The following is a 12,977-nucleotide window of genomic DNA, read 5'->3' as shown; positions in this document are numbered from 1 at the left end:
CATCATTCACTTTCTCATTGATACCTCTGGGAAATGTAGTTAGTGGTTTAACCCAACATGTTTTTGTAATGTGGTTGAACCAAAACCCACACAACAATCCTCAGAACTGAATTATTTGTTCACCAGAAATAAAACAGCAGCAATGCTTAAAGGTCTTTATTACATCTGTACCATAAATAGTATTATTTTTTTTATTTTTTTTAAATGGACTATACAATATATAAACATTGAAAAATACAGAGCACAGAAAAACAAGACAAAGCAAGGCATTCATATCATCTATCTATAATGGTGGTCAAGTAAGCATTTCCATGGAATTTGAACATGTGACTTAGTTTCACACTCAAAATATAAAGCAAAAGAATTAGAGCAGGCACTGAGTTTGTAATCTATATAATCTTCACAAAAGTATGCAGCATCCTGAACAAGAGCATCTTAGTAAGATCTAACACAATTCACCTTTAATCGTATGACACCATACTATACTAAAAGAGACAATTAAGAAAAGATGAAATCTATAGGCAGCTTTTCATGAAAAAACAAATATTAGCATCAGTATAAGCAAGTTTTCTTCATAATCCGCAGGAACTCTTGCTGATTCACTTCCCCATCACCATCTCTGTCTGCCTCCTCAATCATTTCCTTTATATATCAGAGAATGGGAACATGTATCAGTGTAGCACTAATCGATTGGTAACCTTTGCAAGTATCAACTGAATAATTGCCTAATTGAGACCCGTTTTGCAAATAACGTCTTGTCAGTACCATGCCACATGATCCGCCCTTCATCAAAAAAGTGCAATTACGAATCTAAAGTCAAGAAGGGTTTATCAACTTTTTTGAAACAGAAAGCTACTTGTTGGTCCTCTGTAAAAAAAAAAAAAATTGTGGGGAGTAGAATTTAGTTAATTTTTGAATGGGTCAGCAATAATTCAACATTCATGTTCCTCATTGAAGAATTGCAAATAAATTGGTTGCGATGTCACTCTTTTTAATTGTGTTATTTTACGTGGGTCTTCAAAACCAAATGTTTATTTGTGCTTCAAAATCTCCCAGATTAACCTCACATGGAGGTTTACTAGAAACCTTTCCACCCTATCTGCAGCCCTTGCCTTACCTGCAGCTCTTCATCTGTGAGGTTTTCTCCGAGCTCCTTTGCGACTCTCTTGAGATTCTTGAAGGAGATCTTACCGGTCTCGTCATCGTCAAACAAGCGGAAAGCTTTCAGTATCTCCTCTTTGGAATCCTTCTCGGCCTCGAGTAAAATGAAGAGCAGTTGTTACTAAAGCCTGTCATGTCAATGTGAGATGTTCTCTGTGGAATTAGCTTATGTAATGCTGACCAATGCATAAACACTTTTGATATAAATTATGTCTGCATTATTCTGTGGAAGTGAGCTAAAACACTCTTGGAACATTCATATGACCCATAACTGCTATAATGTATGTCTACTACAGTAGAAAAAAAAAAAAAGATTTAAAATTTTTCCTGTAAATTCCAAGGGGTCGCAAAGCAGACTTAGAATTCTAAGAAATTTGCATCTGCAAGAGGTTTATATATTTACCATCTTCTGTGTCATGACACTGAGGAAATCACTAAAGGAGATCTTCCCTGTGCCCTCCTTGTCTACTTCACTAATCATCTTTTTAATCTCCTCTTTCTTTGGTTCAAAACCCAGAGCTCTCATGGCGACCTTGCACAGGGAACAGAAAGGGAAAAATGCAACTTCAGTAAATAAATACCATCAGACTAATTTTGCAAATAATGTCTGGGCGCCTTCAATTACTCAACTGCAGATGTGAATGACAGGAGCCCTATTTGCACAAAACCTTTTTTTTTTTTAATAATAAACACTTGCTCTTACAGCACAATATGTCAAGTAAAATTGGAGAGTTCTGATTTGAAATTAAGTAACAGAAAATAAAGAATGGATTTTACTTTCCTGCCTAACTTGATTATATTTCGACTTTTCTCATCCAATACCCCCTCGGCAGCTGTTGTCTTCACCTTGAGTTCCTTAACCTCGATGTATCCAGCGCCATCGGTATCGAAGAGCTCAAAGGCCTCCCGAATCTCTTGCTTCTGCTCCTCGGTCAACTCAGGTTTGGGGCTCGTCTTCTTGCGAGGAGGAGGCACCGGTCCCTGCAAGGATGGTCTCTTAGCACACGCCTAGTGGACACGCAAACAAGATGCTATTAGGTTGTCTACTGTCATATGCATTTTTAGCGTGAGTCATTTTTACTCACCATCAATTATGTTTTTATCAGGCTGAGCAAATCCGCTATTATCCCTACGCAGAATCCCCGTGCAGAAAAAAATGATATATTTGTTGTATATCAACAGACAGACAAACAAATATCGAATATACAATGTCACGTGAGGACAGTGGCAAAAAAAGTAAATAAACGGAGCGCTATGTTTTTATTCCTCAATCGTTTGTGTAGCAGCTGTTTGTCGTTCAGACGCTTGTTTTGCTTACCGTATGTGTCCGGATACTGTACACTAGACCCAAATAGCTTTAGTTGTGAACATCGGGCTTTCGTGGTACAATAATCAAACACGCCAGTCGGAAAGAAAGTTGATTGGTTGTTGATAGTCACGGGATAGAAAGAGGTGACACGATTGGACGGAAACTCTGCAACAATCAAAATGTTTGAATCGCATATTTTCATGTATGATATATGTTTAAATATAAAACCTAGCCCATGTGATTATTTTGATTTTCTTTTGCACTTATTCCGTCGTTTTTTACTCTCACCGAATCACTCACACTCAGACATTTAGGAAATATAATACAGTAACGAAACAAGTGTTCCGCCCTTGTTGACGTTTATTGTTCTTATGAAACAGTTTTCATTATTAGTCACAACTGAGACTAATAATGAAAACTATTTTTCCATTCAAATGAACAATGAAAAGCGTCCAATTGTCGGCGGCCGGTTCAGCTGCAGAGACAGGAGACGTATCTGATTGGACGAACTTGTGGTGGGCTTTTACGTTAGCGATATCTAATTGGCTAATGTACTGCCTCTTCCCATTGCTGCCCAATCAATGATAAGACCTCACTCAGCTGATTCAGTCAATCAGGTAACAGCACTCACGATACCAGTTCAAAAGTAACAAAACGTCACACGCTCACTCGTGGTTGTAACACTACTATCATTTGCAATTTTTGAGCTGACTATGGCCACACGTGTTCGACCGGTGAGTTCTATCCCACAATTGTTTCTTTTCTAAAGGTTTTGTGCCATTGCTGTAGAAGCATAAGCGATGACGAAACTACGCCATGTATCTTTCAGAGTAGTAAGCGCTGTGCGGTCATCGGGGGCTCAGGTTTCCTGGGCAGGCACCTGGTGGAGAAGTTGGTGGACCGTGGCTACACCGTGTCGGTGTTTGACATTCGCCAGAATTTCGAGATACCCGGCGTCGCCTTCCACCAGGGAGACCTCTGCGATTTGCAGGTGAGGGCTTCATCTTCCTGTACTGCCGATTCCTAGGGGCCTTAAGGAGAACACTTCAAACTGTCACTTTGAATCAATATCAGTGCATCAACTTTTTTTTGTAGATGATAAAATTATTCTCCAATATGAAGATAGGTAGCTAGATAGCTATATTTATTTCCTATTTAATATTACAGTATCTTATATAAATAACTGATATCGTCCCCAAATTCTTTCATTTCTCACAGGCTCTGCTGCCAGCACTGAAAAGTGTGTCTCTGGTGTTCCACTGTGCCTCTCCATCACCAGCTAGTGATGACAAGGGATTGTTTGAGAGGGTCAACATTCAGGGCACCAGGACTGTCATTCAGGCTTGCATTGAACTCGGAGTACAGGTGAGACAAGCGGGATAAGAGGTCATTTGTATAGTATGTCTCAGACGCGATGGCAGATGAAGGGTTTCATCTTTTTCTGTTGTTGTCAGAAATTGGTGCTGACGAGTAGTGCCAGTGTGGTATTTGAGGGCTCTGACATAAAGAATGGGAAAGAAGATTTACCCTATGCCAAGAAGCCTATTGACTACTACACAGAGACAAAAATCAAGCAAGAAAAGGTAGGAGAGTGACATGTTTAGTTTAACTTGCTGTTTGAAGAGCTGAATTGAGGTTGAAACACAACCATGAAACCCTAACTCAATAACGCAAACCTTAATACCCAAACCATAACCTAACCCCTACTTTGACACTCAACCCTAGTTTTAAACGGGACTATGAAACTCAAACCTTAGTTTAAAACCCTACCTAGAAACCCTAACCCTAGTTTGAAAAGATGACTTCAATTTGAAACTGTACTATGAAACTTAAGCCCTAACTCCTAACCTCAACCCCCTATTCTTAACCCTAACTTTAATTTGAAAGCCTATTTTGAAACCCTAACCCTAATTTGAAACCTTAATCCTAGTTTTAAACCCAACTATGAAACCCTAACTCTAGTTTAAAACTCTACTTCAAAACCCTAACCCAAGTCCGTAACCCTGGACCCTAGCTGACTTTAGTTTGACTCCCTACTATGAAACTTAACCCCGGACACCCTAACCTTCTTAGTCACATGTATTGCTGCCCCATTTCATCCAACCTCAATAGAAAACACTAATCTCAAGCCTAACCCTAACCCCAAGCCTAACCCTAGCTCTAACACTAACCTCAAGCCTAACCCTAACCCCAAGCCTAACCCTAGATCTAACCCTAACCTTAACCCTAGCTCTAGCCCAACCCTAACCCCATCCCTAACCCTCGCCCCAACCCTCACCCTAACCTTAGCCCTAACCTTAACCCCAAGCCTAACCCTAGCTCTAGCCCAACCCTAACCCCAGCCCTAACACTCGCCCTAACCCCAGCCCTAACCTTAACCCCAACCCTAGCCCTAACCCCAACCCTAGCCTAGCCCTAACCCCAACCCCAACCCTAGCCTAGCCCTAACCCCAACCCTAGTCTAACCCTAACCCCTAGCACTAACCCTAACCCCAGCCCTACCCCTATCCCCAACCCTAGCACTAACCCTAACCCCAGCCCTACCCCTATCCCCAACCCTAGCTCTAACCCCAAGCCTAACCCTAGCTCTAACCCTAACCTTAACCCTAGCTCTAGCCCAACCCTAACCCCAGCCCCAACCCTAACCCCATCTCTAACCCCAACCCTAGTCCTAACCCTAACCCCAAGCCTTAACCCTAGCTCTTCTAGCCCACCCCTAACCCCAGGCCTAACACTCGCCCTAACCCTAACACTCGCCCTAACCCTAACCTTAACCTTAACCCCAAGCCTAACCCCAACCCTAGTCTAGCCCTAACCCCAACCCTAGTCTAACCCTAACCCCTAGCCTTAACCCTAGCACTAACCCTAACCCCAGCCCTACCCCTATCCCCAACCCTAGTCTAACCCTAACCCCAACCCTAGTCTAACCCTAACCCCTAGCCTTAACCCTAGCACTAACCCTAACCCCAGCCCTACCCCTATCCCCAACCCTAGCCCTAACCCTAACCTCAAGCCTAACCCTAACCCCAAGCTTAACCCTAGCTCTAACCTTAACCCTAGCTCAAGCCCAACCCTAACCCCAGCCCCAACCTTAACCCCAAGCCTAACCCCATCTCTATCCCCAACCCTAGTTCTAACCCTAACCCCAAGCCTTAACCCTAGCTCTAGCCCAACACTCACCCTAACCTTAGCCCTAACCTTAACCCCAAGCCTAACCCTAGCTCTAGCCCAGCTCTAACACTCGCCCTAACCCATATAGTGTACGCACCTTCCATTCATCACAAGCGAGAGTTCCATAGCGTAGGGTTAGGGTCAGAGCTAGGGTCAAGGTTGGGTTTAGGGTTAGAGCTAGGGTTGGGGCTAGGGCTGGGCTTAGGGGCTAGGGTTAGGGTAAGCATTAAATGTCGGTAATGACACTGTAGGGCGGTGTTGTCAATGTATCTTTTATGCAGTTTTGACCTTTTTGTTAACATGCACATTACATTTGAGGTCATTATTTATTCCTGAATACTATAAATAGTTTGAGATTGAAAGTGACAACCAAATTCTCCTGTTTTTGAATGTTGCATGTTTGCTGCGGAGTTTAAGTAAAGTTTTATTTTCCGATCGGACAAGGTTGCAACCAATCAGTCGTCGACAACACCTTTTGAAATGTTGGTGTTACATTTCAATTTGCTCCCATGTTATCTTACTCTCCGTCTCGAGTTACGACTGTTATGGTAAGGTGAGTTGACTGCAGATTTGTCACAAGCGACTTGGAACTTCCCTGATCGCTAAGGGGTTTAAGGTTAGAGCTGGAGTTAGGGTTAGGGCTAGACCCTAACCCCAGCACTAACACTAGCTCTAACCCGAACCCTAATCCTAGCTCTAATCCGAGCCCTAACGCTAAATCCAACCCTAGCTCTAACCCCAGCCCTAACTCCAGCCCTAACCCTATCCCCAAACCTAACCCCAACCCTAGCGCTAACCCTAAACCTAACCCTAGTTCTAACCCTATCCCCAATCCTAGTTCTAACCCTAACCCTATCACCGACCCTAGCTCTAACCTTAACCCTAACCGCAACCCTAGCTCTAACCTTAACCCTAACCGCAACCCTAGCACTAACCCTAACTTCAAGCCTAACCCTAACCCCAAGCCTAACCCTAGCTCTAGACAACATTGTAGTAAAACAGTACTTGGCTTCAGCCTCCACACTGTCACACAAATGCATCATTCTTCGCATGTTTGTGTCCAAGTTGGTACTGGAGGCTTGTGACAAGAAGAAGGGTTTCCTCACCATTGCCATCCGCCCCCATGGCATCTTTGGACCTCGGGACCCGCAGCTGGTCCCCATCCTGGTTGATACAGCTCGCAGGGGCAAGATGAAGTTCATCATTGGGTGAGTCTGAGTCAAGGCAGACTTCTCATCCAAGGCAACATTCATACTTGATATGGATCTGAATGAATTTATTTGTCGATCTGTGAAATGTTGCGGTGGAAACCACGACTGTAGCATTATGGCACCACGTAATGTAGAATGTTTCTTGTTATTTTGCTGTCGTTTTTATAGCTGTATTAGCGGCATGGTTGTCTGCAATGCGTGTAGAACTGCAACCCCTTGTTGCAAGGCTTCTGGGGGAAAAAAACAATTCTTGAATATTCTCAAAAACGTGCATGATTTAGTATAAGCACAATGTAGCTGAGCTACTGCTTGTTCTTCTATACAAGATATTATTTAAAGGAGTCAGATTTTTTTTTCACATTTTAATACAGTTCCTAAATGGCTGAATCATCTGTCTGACACGCTTTTGTCAAGGTTCAAGAATTAGATCACTTGCTATTTCATATCTTGCTGCAGAATCTGGCTTTTGTTACTATGACAACCACGGGCATTCTGACTTGAGCGACTGTGGGAGCAAAGGCTAAAATATTGTTGTTAAAATCAGAAGCCAGCACCTATGTTTACAAGAGCATGGCACACAGCCACATGACCAAACACAAATGGCCCGCAATGATTTTTCCACTTACCGCGAGATACTATGAATTCCACGTCTCATTGAAGGCATCAATAACTAACAATAACTGGTAGCTAACATTAATGACGGCCAACAAGGGCGTACTGTTTTTATTTCCCGGGTTTTGGCTGTTGGCCACTATGAAGAGACACTTTTCATTCAAGAGAGACTGAGGGCAGCAAGTAAATGGACTGCTGCAGCAAAGTGGAGACTATGGAGTATACATAATACTGCAGCAAAGGGGACAGCAACAGGGTAAGAATTTTTGGGTGACTTTCTGTTGCAAAGGTACACATCCTTATTTTATTATCAAGGCACACCGCGTACTTGAAGTAGTATTTTCTAGTGTATGATGTTTAGGTAGCGTTTTAGCCGTTGAGTTAACCCAACGTGTCAAGCAGGAGAGACTTTAACTGCGCAACAGCTAAAGATCACTGCAGAACAGCCTTTTGGCTTTCTAAAAAAAAAAAAAAAAAAAGGACAAATAAATATTTACGGCGGAGTTGTCATTTGATTTCATGTGTTTTCCAGGGATGGCACCAACCTGGTGGATTTTACCTTTGTGGAGAACGTCGTACACGGACATATCCTTGCCGCTGAGCACCTGAGGCCCGACTCGCCCATATGTGGAAAGGTCTGTGGGATTAAAATTTAAACGTTTCCCACTACAATGTGTTGTGATAGATCATCTTGTATGCCTTAGAACATTATCAATTGATAGCCACAAAAATGGTTCCCTCAAATCATGTGTGTTTGGTCTTCACATAGGGAGGAGTATATTCAGTTCTGTCAATTTTATTTTGCTAAAAACAATTCAATTTAAAATTCATTTCTCTGTTATACTGCTCTTTATGCTTACAAATATCAACAACTTTAGGTTTATTCTAATATACATAGTGGCATAATTATTGATGGGTGTATTTGTGTTCAATGAAATAGGCCCATATTGAACACTAAGTAAATTTGAGAGGAACAGACACCATTTTTTATTATTTCAATGTATTTAAAATTTGTGCTATTTTTGTTTGGTCATCTGTCAAGAGATCTTTCGAATGTAAAATATGTCTTGACTAAATAACGTTTGGGAAACACTACTGTTTACCATGTGTGCGTCAGGCTGCTGAAATGAAAATGAATCTTTTGCTTTGTTTTCACCAGCCATATCATATCACCAATGATGAACCGGTTCGATTTTGGGACTTCATGTCAGATGTGTTGGTCGGCCTGGGTTACGCCGCGCCGCGCTACCACTTGCCCTACACTCTCGTTTACGGCCTGGCTCTTCTGCTTTGGCTTCTGTCTCTGGTGCTACGACCCCTGATTTCCTTCAAACCTACATTCACGCCAATGAGAGTGGCTCTGGCTGGAACCCATCACTACTACAGCTGTGAGCGAGCCAAAAAGGACTTGGGCTATAAGCCTCCGGTTAGCCTAAAGGAGGGGATCGAACGCACGGTCCAAAGCTATCCTCATCTCAGACAGAATGCATAAAATGATGATAACAGTTGAGGCACATGCACTGAATGGACGAATCCAAATTGACATCATTACAAACTACTGGTGGCAAGCCTTCTTGTGCCTTTTCAACTGTACTGTAATATTTGCTCCAGCAGATGTCAGCATCTCCCCATCCACACATAGAGAATTATTCAAAAGCATTTGCAAAGTACTTCTATTTCAATAGCATAAATAAAATGCACTTAATCACACAAAGTCTACAGACTATGAATCAATCTATTGGAGCAAAACAAGCCAAAATATATTATAGGATGCAAGAGCAATGCGACACCTCTCCAAACAAAAGCATGATGTGTGTCTTCAGTCCAAAAATGAGTTTTTGATGTATTGGATCTTATTAGTGTACATTCCTTCCCTGCAACACTAGTGAAGTCTTCATGGTATAGTGGATAGTGCTCTGGACTCTCACCCCAGTGACCCGAGTTCAAATCCCGGTGGGACCAAAAAAAATATGTCATCATGGAAACGGCGTTGGAGGCGGAGCTGGTGTGGAGCTGGAGGCGGAGCTGAAGTCAGAGGCAGATTTGGTATGGCGCCGGAATCGGAGGCGGAGCTGAAGTCAGTGACAGAGATGGTGTGGAGCTGGAGTTGGAGGAACTGTAGTCAGAGGTGGAGTTGAAGTCAGATGCAGAACTGGTGTGGAGCTGAAGTCAGGATCGGAGGTAGAGCTGAAGTCAGAAACTGGAGGTGGAGCTGCAGGCAGAAGTGGGGCTGAAGTCAGAGGCAAAGATGGTGTATAGCTGGAGTCAGAGGTAGAACTGGTATGGAGCTGAAGACAGTGGCGGAGCTGAAGTTGGAGTCAGATGCAAAGCTGGTGTGGGGCTAGGGTTGGAGCTGGAGTCAGAGGTGGAGCTGAAGTCAGAAACTGGTGTGGAGCTGGAGATCCGTTGAAGGCGGACGTGGGGCAGAAGTCAGAGGCAGAGGTGGAGCTGAAGTCAGAGGCAGAGCTGAATTTGAAGTCAGATGCAAAGCTGGTGTGGAGCTGGAGTCGGAGGAGGAGCCGTAGTCAGAGGCGGAGCTGAAGTTGAAGTCAGATGCAAAACCGGTGTGGACCTGGAGTAGGAGGTGGAGCTGAAGTCAGAGGAAGAGCTGATGTGAAGCTGGAGTCAGAGGCGGAGCTGAAGTCAGGGTTGGAGGTGGAGCTGAAGTCAGAGATTGGTGTGGGGCGGAAGTCAGAGGTGAAATGGTGTAGAGCTGGAGTCAGAGGGAGAGCTGAAGTCAGAGGTGGAGCTGAAGTTGGAGTCAGATGCAAAGTTGGTGTGGGGCTGGAATTGGAGGCAGAGCAGGTGTGGAGCTGGAGTCAGAGGTGGAGCTGAAGTCAGGGTTGGAGGTGGAGCTGAAGTCAGAGACTGGTGTGGAGCTGGAGGCGGAGCTGAAGGCAGAGCAGGTCTTGAGCTGGAGGCAGAGTTGAAGGCGGAAGTGGGGCTGAAGTCAGAGGTAGAGCTGGAGGCGGAGCTGAAGTCAGAGGCAGAGCTGGAGGTGGTGCTGAAGTCAGAGGTGGAGCTGAAGTCAGAGGCAGAGCTGGTGGTGGTCAGAGACTGCTCCATTAAACCATATAGTGTACATTCCTTCCCTGCAACACTAGTGAAGTCTTCATGGTATAGTGGATAGTGCTCTGGACTCTCACCCCAGCGGCTCGAGTTCAAATCCCGATGGGACCAAAAAAAAAAATGTCATCATGGAAAAGGCGTTGGAGACGGAGCTGGAGTTGGAGGCGGAACAGAAGTCAGAGGCGGAGCTGAAGTCAGAGGCAGATCTGGTGTGGAGCTGGAATCAGAGGCAGAGATGGTGTGGAGCAGGAGTTGGAGGAGAAGCTGTAGTCAGAGACAGAGCTGAAGTTGGAGTCAAATGCAGAGCTGGTGTGGAGCTGGAGGCGGAGCAGAAGTCAGGTTTGGATGTGGAGCTGGAGTCGGAGGAGAAGCTGTAGTCAGAGGCGGAGCTGAAGTTGAAGTCAGATGCAAAACTGGTGTGGAGCTGAAGTCGGAGGTGGAGCTGAAGTCAGAGGAAGAGCTGATGTGAAGCTGGAGTCAGAGGTGGAGCTGAAGTCAGAGGCAGATCTGGTGTGGAGCTGGAGGCGGAGCTGGAGGCGGAAGTGGGGCTGAAGTCAGAAGCAGAGATGGTGTAGAGCTGGAGTCAGAGGTGGAGCTGAAGTTGGAGTCAGATGCAAAGTTGGTGTGGGGCTGGAGTTGGAGGCAGTGGTAGCTCTTGTTTCATATGCACACAGTCATCCAATGAAAAAAAAAAAAAAAAAAAGCACTTCAATATTGTTAATGGATTTTCTTATAATATGCAAGCCATCAGTTATCATGACAAATGTGCACCCAAATTCCATTTCCTATTTGGCATTGCAGTGCGCGTGTTGCACAAAGCAAAAGTCCATGGAGAAATGGCATGTTTGTAGTTTTTGCATCAAAGAACTGAAGTGGCCCCTAAAGGCTGCCTTCAATTTCATCTGACACTTTTTGGAATGGTATTACAATGCCGAGTTTTCTCATCCTTAATGGACCATTTTCGCTAATGCTAAAACTTCCTGCACCTATGCTTCAAATATCTTGTGCGAGTTTCTTCCCCGAGGAGAGAAAGCTGTTGCAAAAGTGTACTGTTCATTACAATGAAATAAATGGGGTAATTTTTTGTTATGTTGCGAAATAAAACATTTTGTAATTCAGTAATTGCACTTGGACTGTCTAAAAAAATAAAAAATACATAGTTTTCTTAGAATAAAAATACAGCTCAAGAGTACCAGGGACCCAAACATACTAAAATCGACCGTATTTCCGTAACATCAACAGACACTTAATTTTTATTTTTTTTTTAGAAAATACGACAGAATTTATTACAAATAATTTGAGTCTTGGGTCATAATGTTGTTTGTGCAATAGTGAAGCTACAAACGTGTAATCGTTAGTGGTGGAATGGTTAAGTGATGCTGTTATTGTTGTTTTGCATTTTTTCTTTGTGGAACTAATGCAGATGATCTAATCGAATGCAGTTTTTAGTTTTGCTGTGTGTACTGATATTCACATTTGTGAGTTGAGTTTGACATTCCACTCAAATAATGACATCTGCTAGCCAGAAGCTAGCTAGACTAGGCGTATGGTGAGTGTGCAAGGCAGTTACACTTTACGTCTCTTTCCTAATGTGCCACCTGGGGAATACTAATAATCACTCTGTAATATTGCATAATTATCTGTTTTTATGATGACTGACTTGTTAGGAACAGAAATGATCACCAGATCCAATAAATAAAACATCTGGCCATGTTGCGTTGGTAACGTCAAGGCCGGCCAGATACTGCAGTTTTTTTTTTTTTTTTTTTTTTGTTCTTCTCAAGCAACTATACGTCATCATGATTGACTGCTGGAGTTGCAGTCACTAAGCCAAGGCTGTCAAACTGGTTTGGCGCTTGAGGGTAAAAAGAAAGACAGATCCAACTAAGACAATAGATTTACACTTGTCACCCGAGTGAAACTTTGCTTTCTTTTACCGTCTGACTGCGGACTTGTTGTGCAATCAATTCACACCTTCTTTGCTGGAAGAAAAAAAATCTGAGCATGATTGTGTTTTGGGTGTTGGTAGAAACAGTGGTCCATTTTGTATTACCGCTTATGTGCACACAAAATCAAAGGACATTTTCCACGATACTTATCACCTATAATAATCTTTTTTTTTTTAATTCTCAGAAATCTAAATACCTAATTAAAGGATCTGGAAATTCTACTGGAATACAGTAACAAAGTATTTGTATTTAGTTACTTCCCTAAGTACAGTAATACCCAAAGCACCTTGCTATTTTATATCAGTGCTTGTCTCAAGTGATCGTTTGCTGCTGACCTTACAACGCTTTCTTCCTCTTTAATGAGCACAAAAGCAATTTCTCATTCCCACCGGAGATGTTGCTCCGTGTCACCAATGCATCAACTCTTGTTGTCAGATCAGCATTTCCCCTCTTCAGATAGCAATTTGCCTGCTCACTCCACAATGAACAAAGTGA

General features: G+C 43.3%; 2 protein-coding genes and 1 long non-coding RNA gene across 4 annotated transcripts; 1 reads left to right on the top strand and 2 right to left on the bottom strand.

The window, feature by feature from the left end:
• Positions 1-135: 135 nt before the first annotated feature.
• Positions 136-2,564, bottom strand: cetn2 (centrin, EF-hand protein, 2). Of its 2 annotated transcripts, XM_085901870.1 has the most exons (6): positions 2,480-2,564; positions 2,247-2,290; positions 2,008-2,169; positions 1,565-1,693; positions 1,118-1,255; positions 136-642 (listed from the first exon to the last, which is right to left on the bottom strand). In XM_085901870.1, the coding sequence occupies exons 2-6, from the start codon at positions 2,247-2,249 to the stop codon at positions 553-555; spliced, it is 522 nt and encodes a 173-aa protein (XP_085757996.1). In that variant the 5' UTR covers positions 2,250-2,290; positions 2,480-2,564; the 3' UTR covers positions 136-552. The 2 variants fall into 2 exon arrangements, with proteins under 2 accessions (XP_085757996.1, XP_085757986.1); XM_085901860.1 differs by lacking the exon at positions 2,480-2,564 and having other exon boundaries at positions 137-642; positions 2,247-2,466.
• A 495-nt stretch (positions 2,565-3,059) lies between these two features.
• On the top strand, positions 3,060-9,178 carry nsdhl (NAD(P) dependent 3-beta-hydroxysteroid dehydrogenase NSDHL). The gene is made up of 7 exons (XM_085901776.1): positions 3,060-3,204; positions 3,300-3,461; positions 3,689-3,835; positions 3,925-4,053; positions 6,707-6,849; positions 7,997-8,099; positions 8,624-9,178. Exons 1-7 carry the CDS (start codon positions 3,184-3,186, stop codon positions 8,954-8,956), a joined length of 1,038 nt encoding a protein of 345 aa, XP_085757902.1. The 5' UTR covers positions 3,060-3,183; the 3' UTR covers positions 8,957-9,178.
• LOC147060622 (uncharacterized) lies at positions 9,156-12,963 on the bottom strand. Its single transcript, XR_015063070.1, has 2 exons — positions 12,872-12,963; positions 9,156-11,187 (listed from the first exon to the last, which is right to left on the bottom strand). It is a non-coding gene; the product is annotated as an uncharacterized LOC147060622 (long non-coding RNA).
• Positions 12,964-12,977: the final 14 nt, after the last annotated feature.

The sequence above is a fragment of the Syngnathus leptorhynchus genome, chromosome 2 (assembly GCF_054491065.1).
Source record: "Syngnathus leptorhynchus isolate UIUO chromosome 2, UIUO_Slep, whole genome shotgun sequence".
NCBI lineage: Eukaryota > Metazoa > Chordata > Actinopteri > Syngnathiformes > Syngnathidae > Syngnathus > Syngnathus leptorhynchus.
Note: the sequence above shows the minus strand (reverse complement) of the source record. Positions and strands in the feature narration are given on the sequence as shown.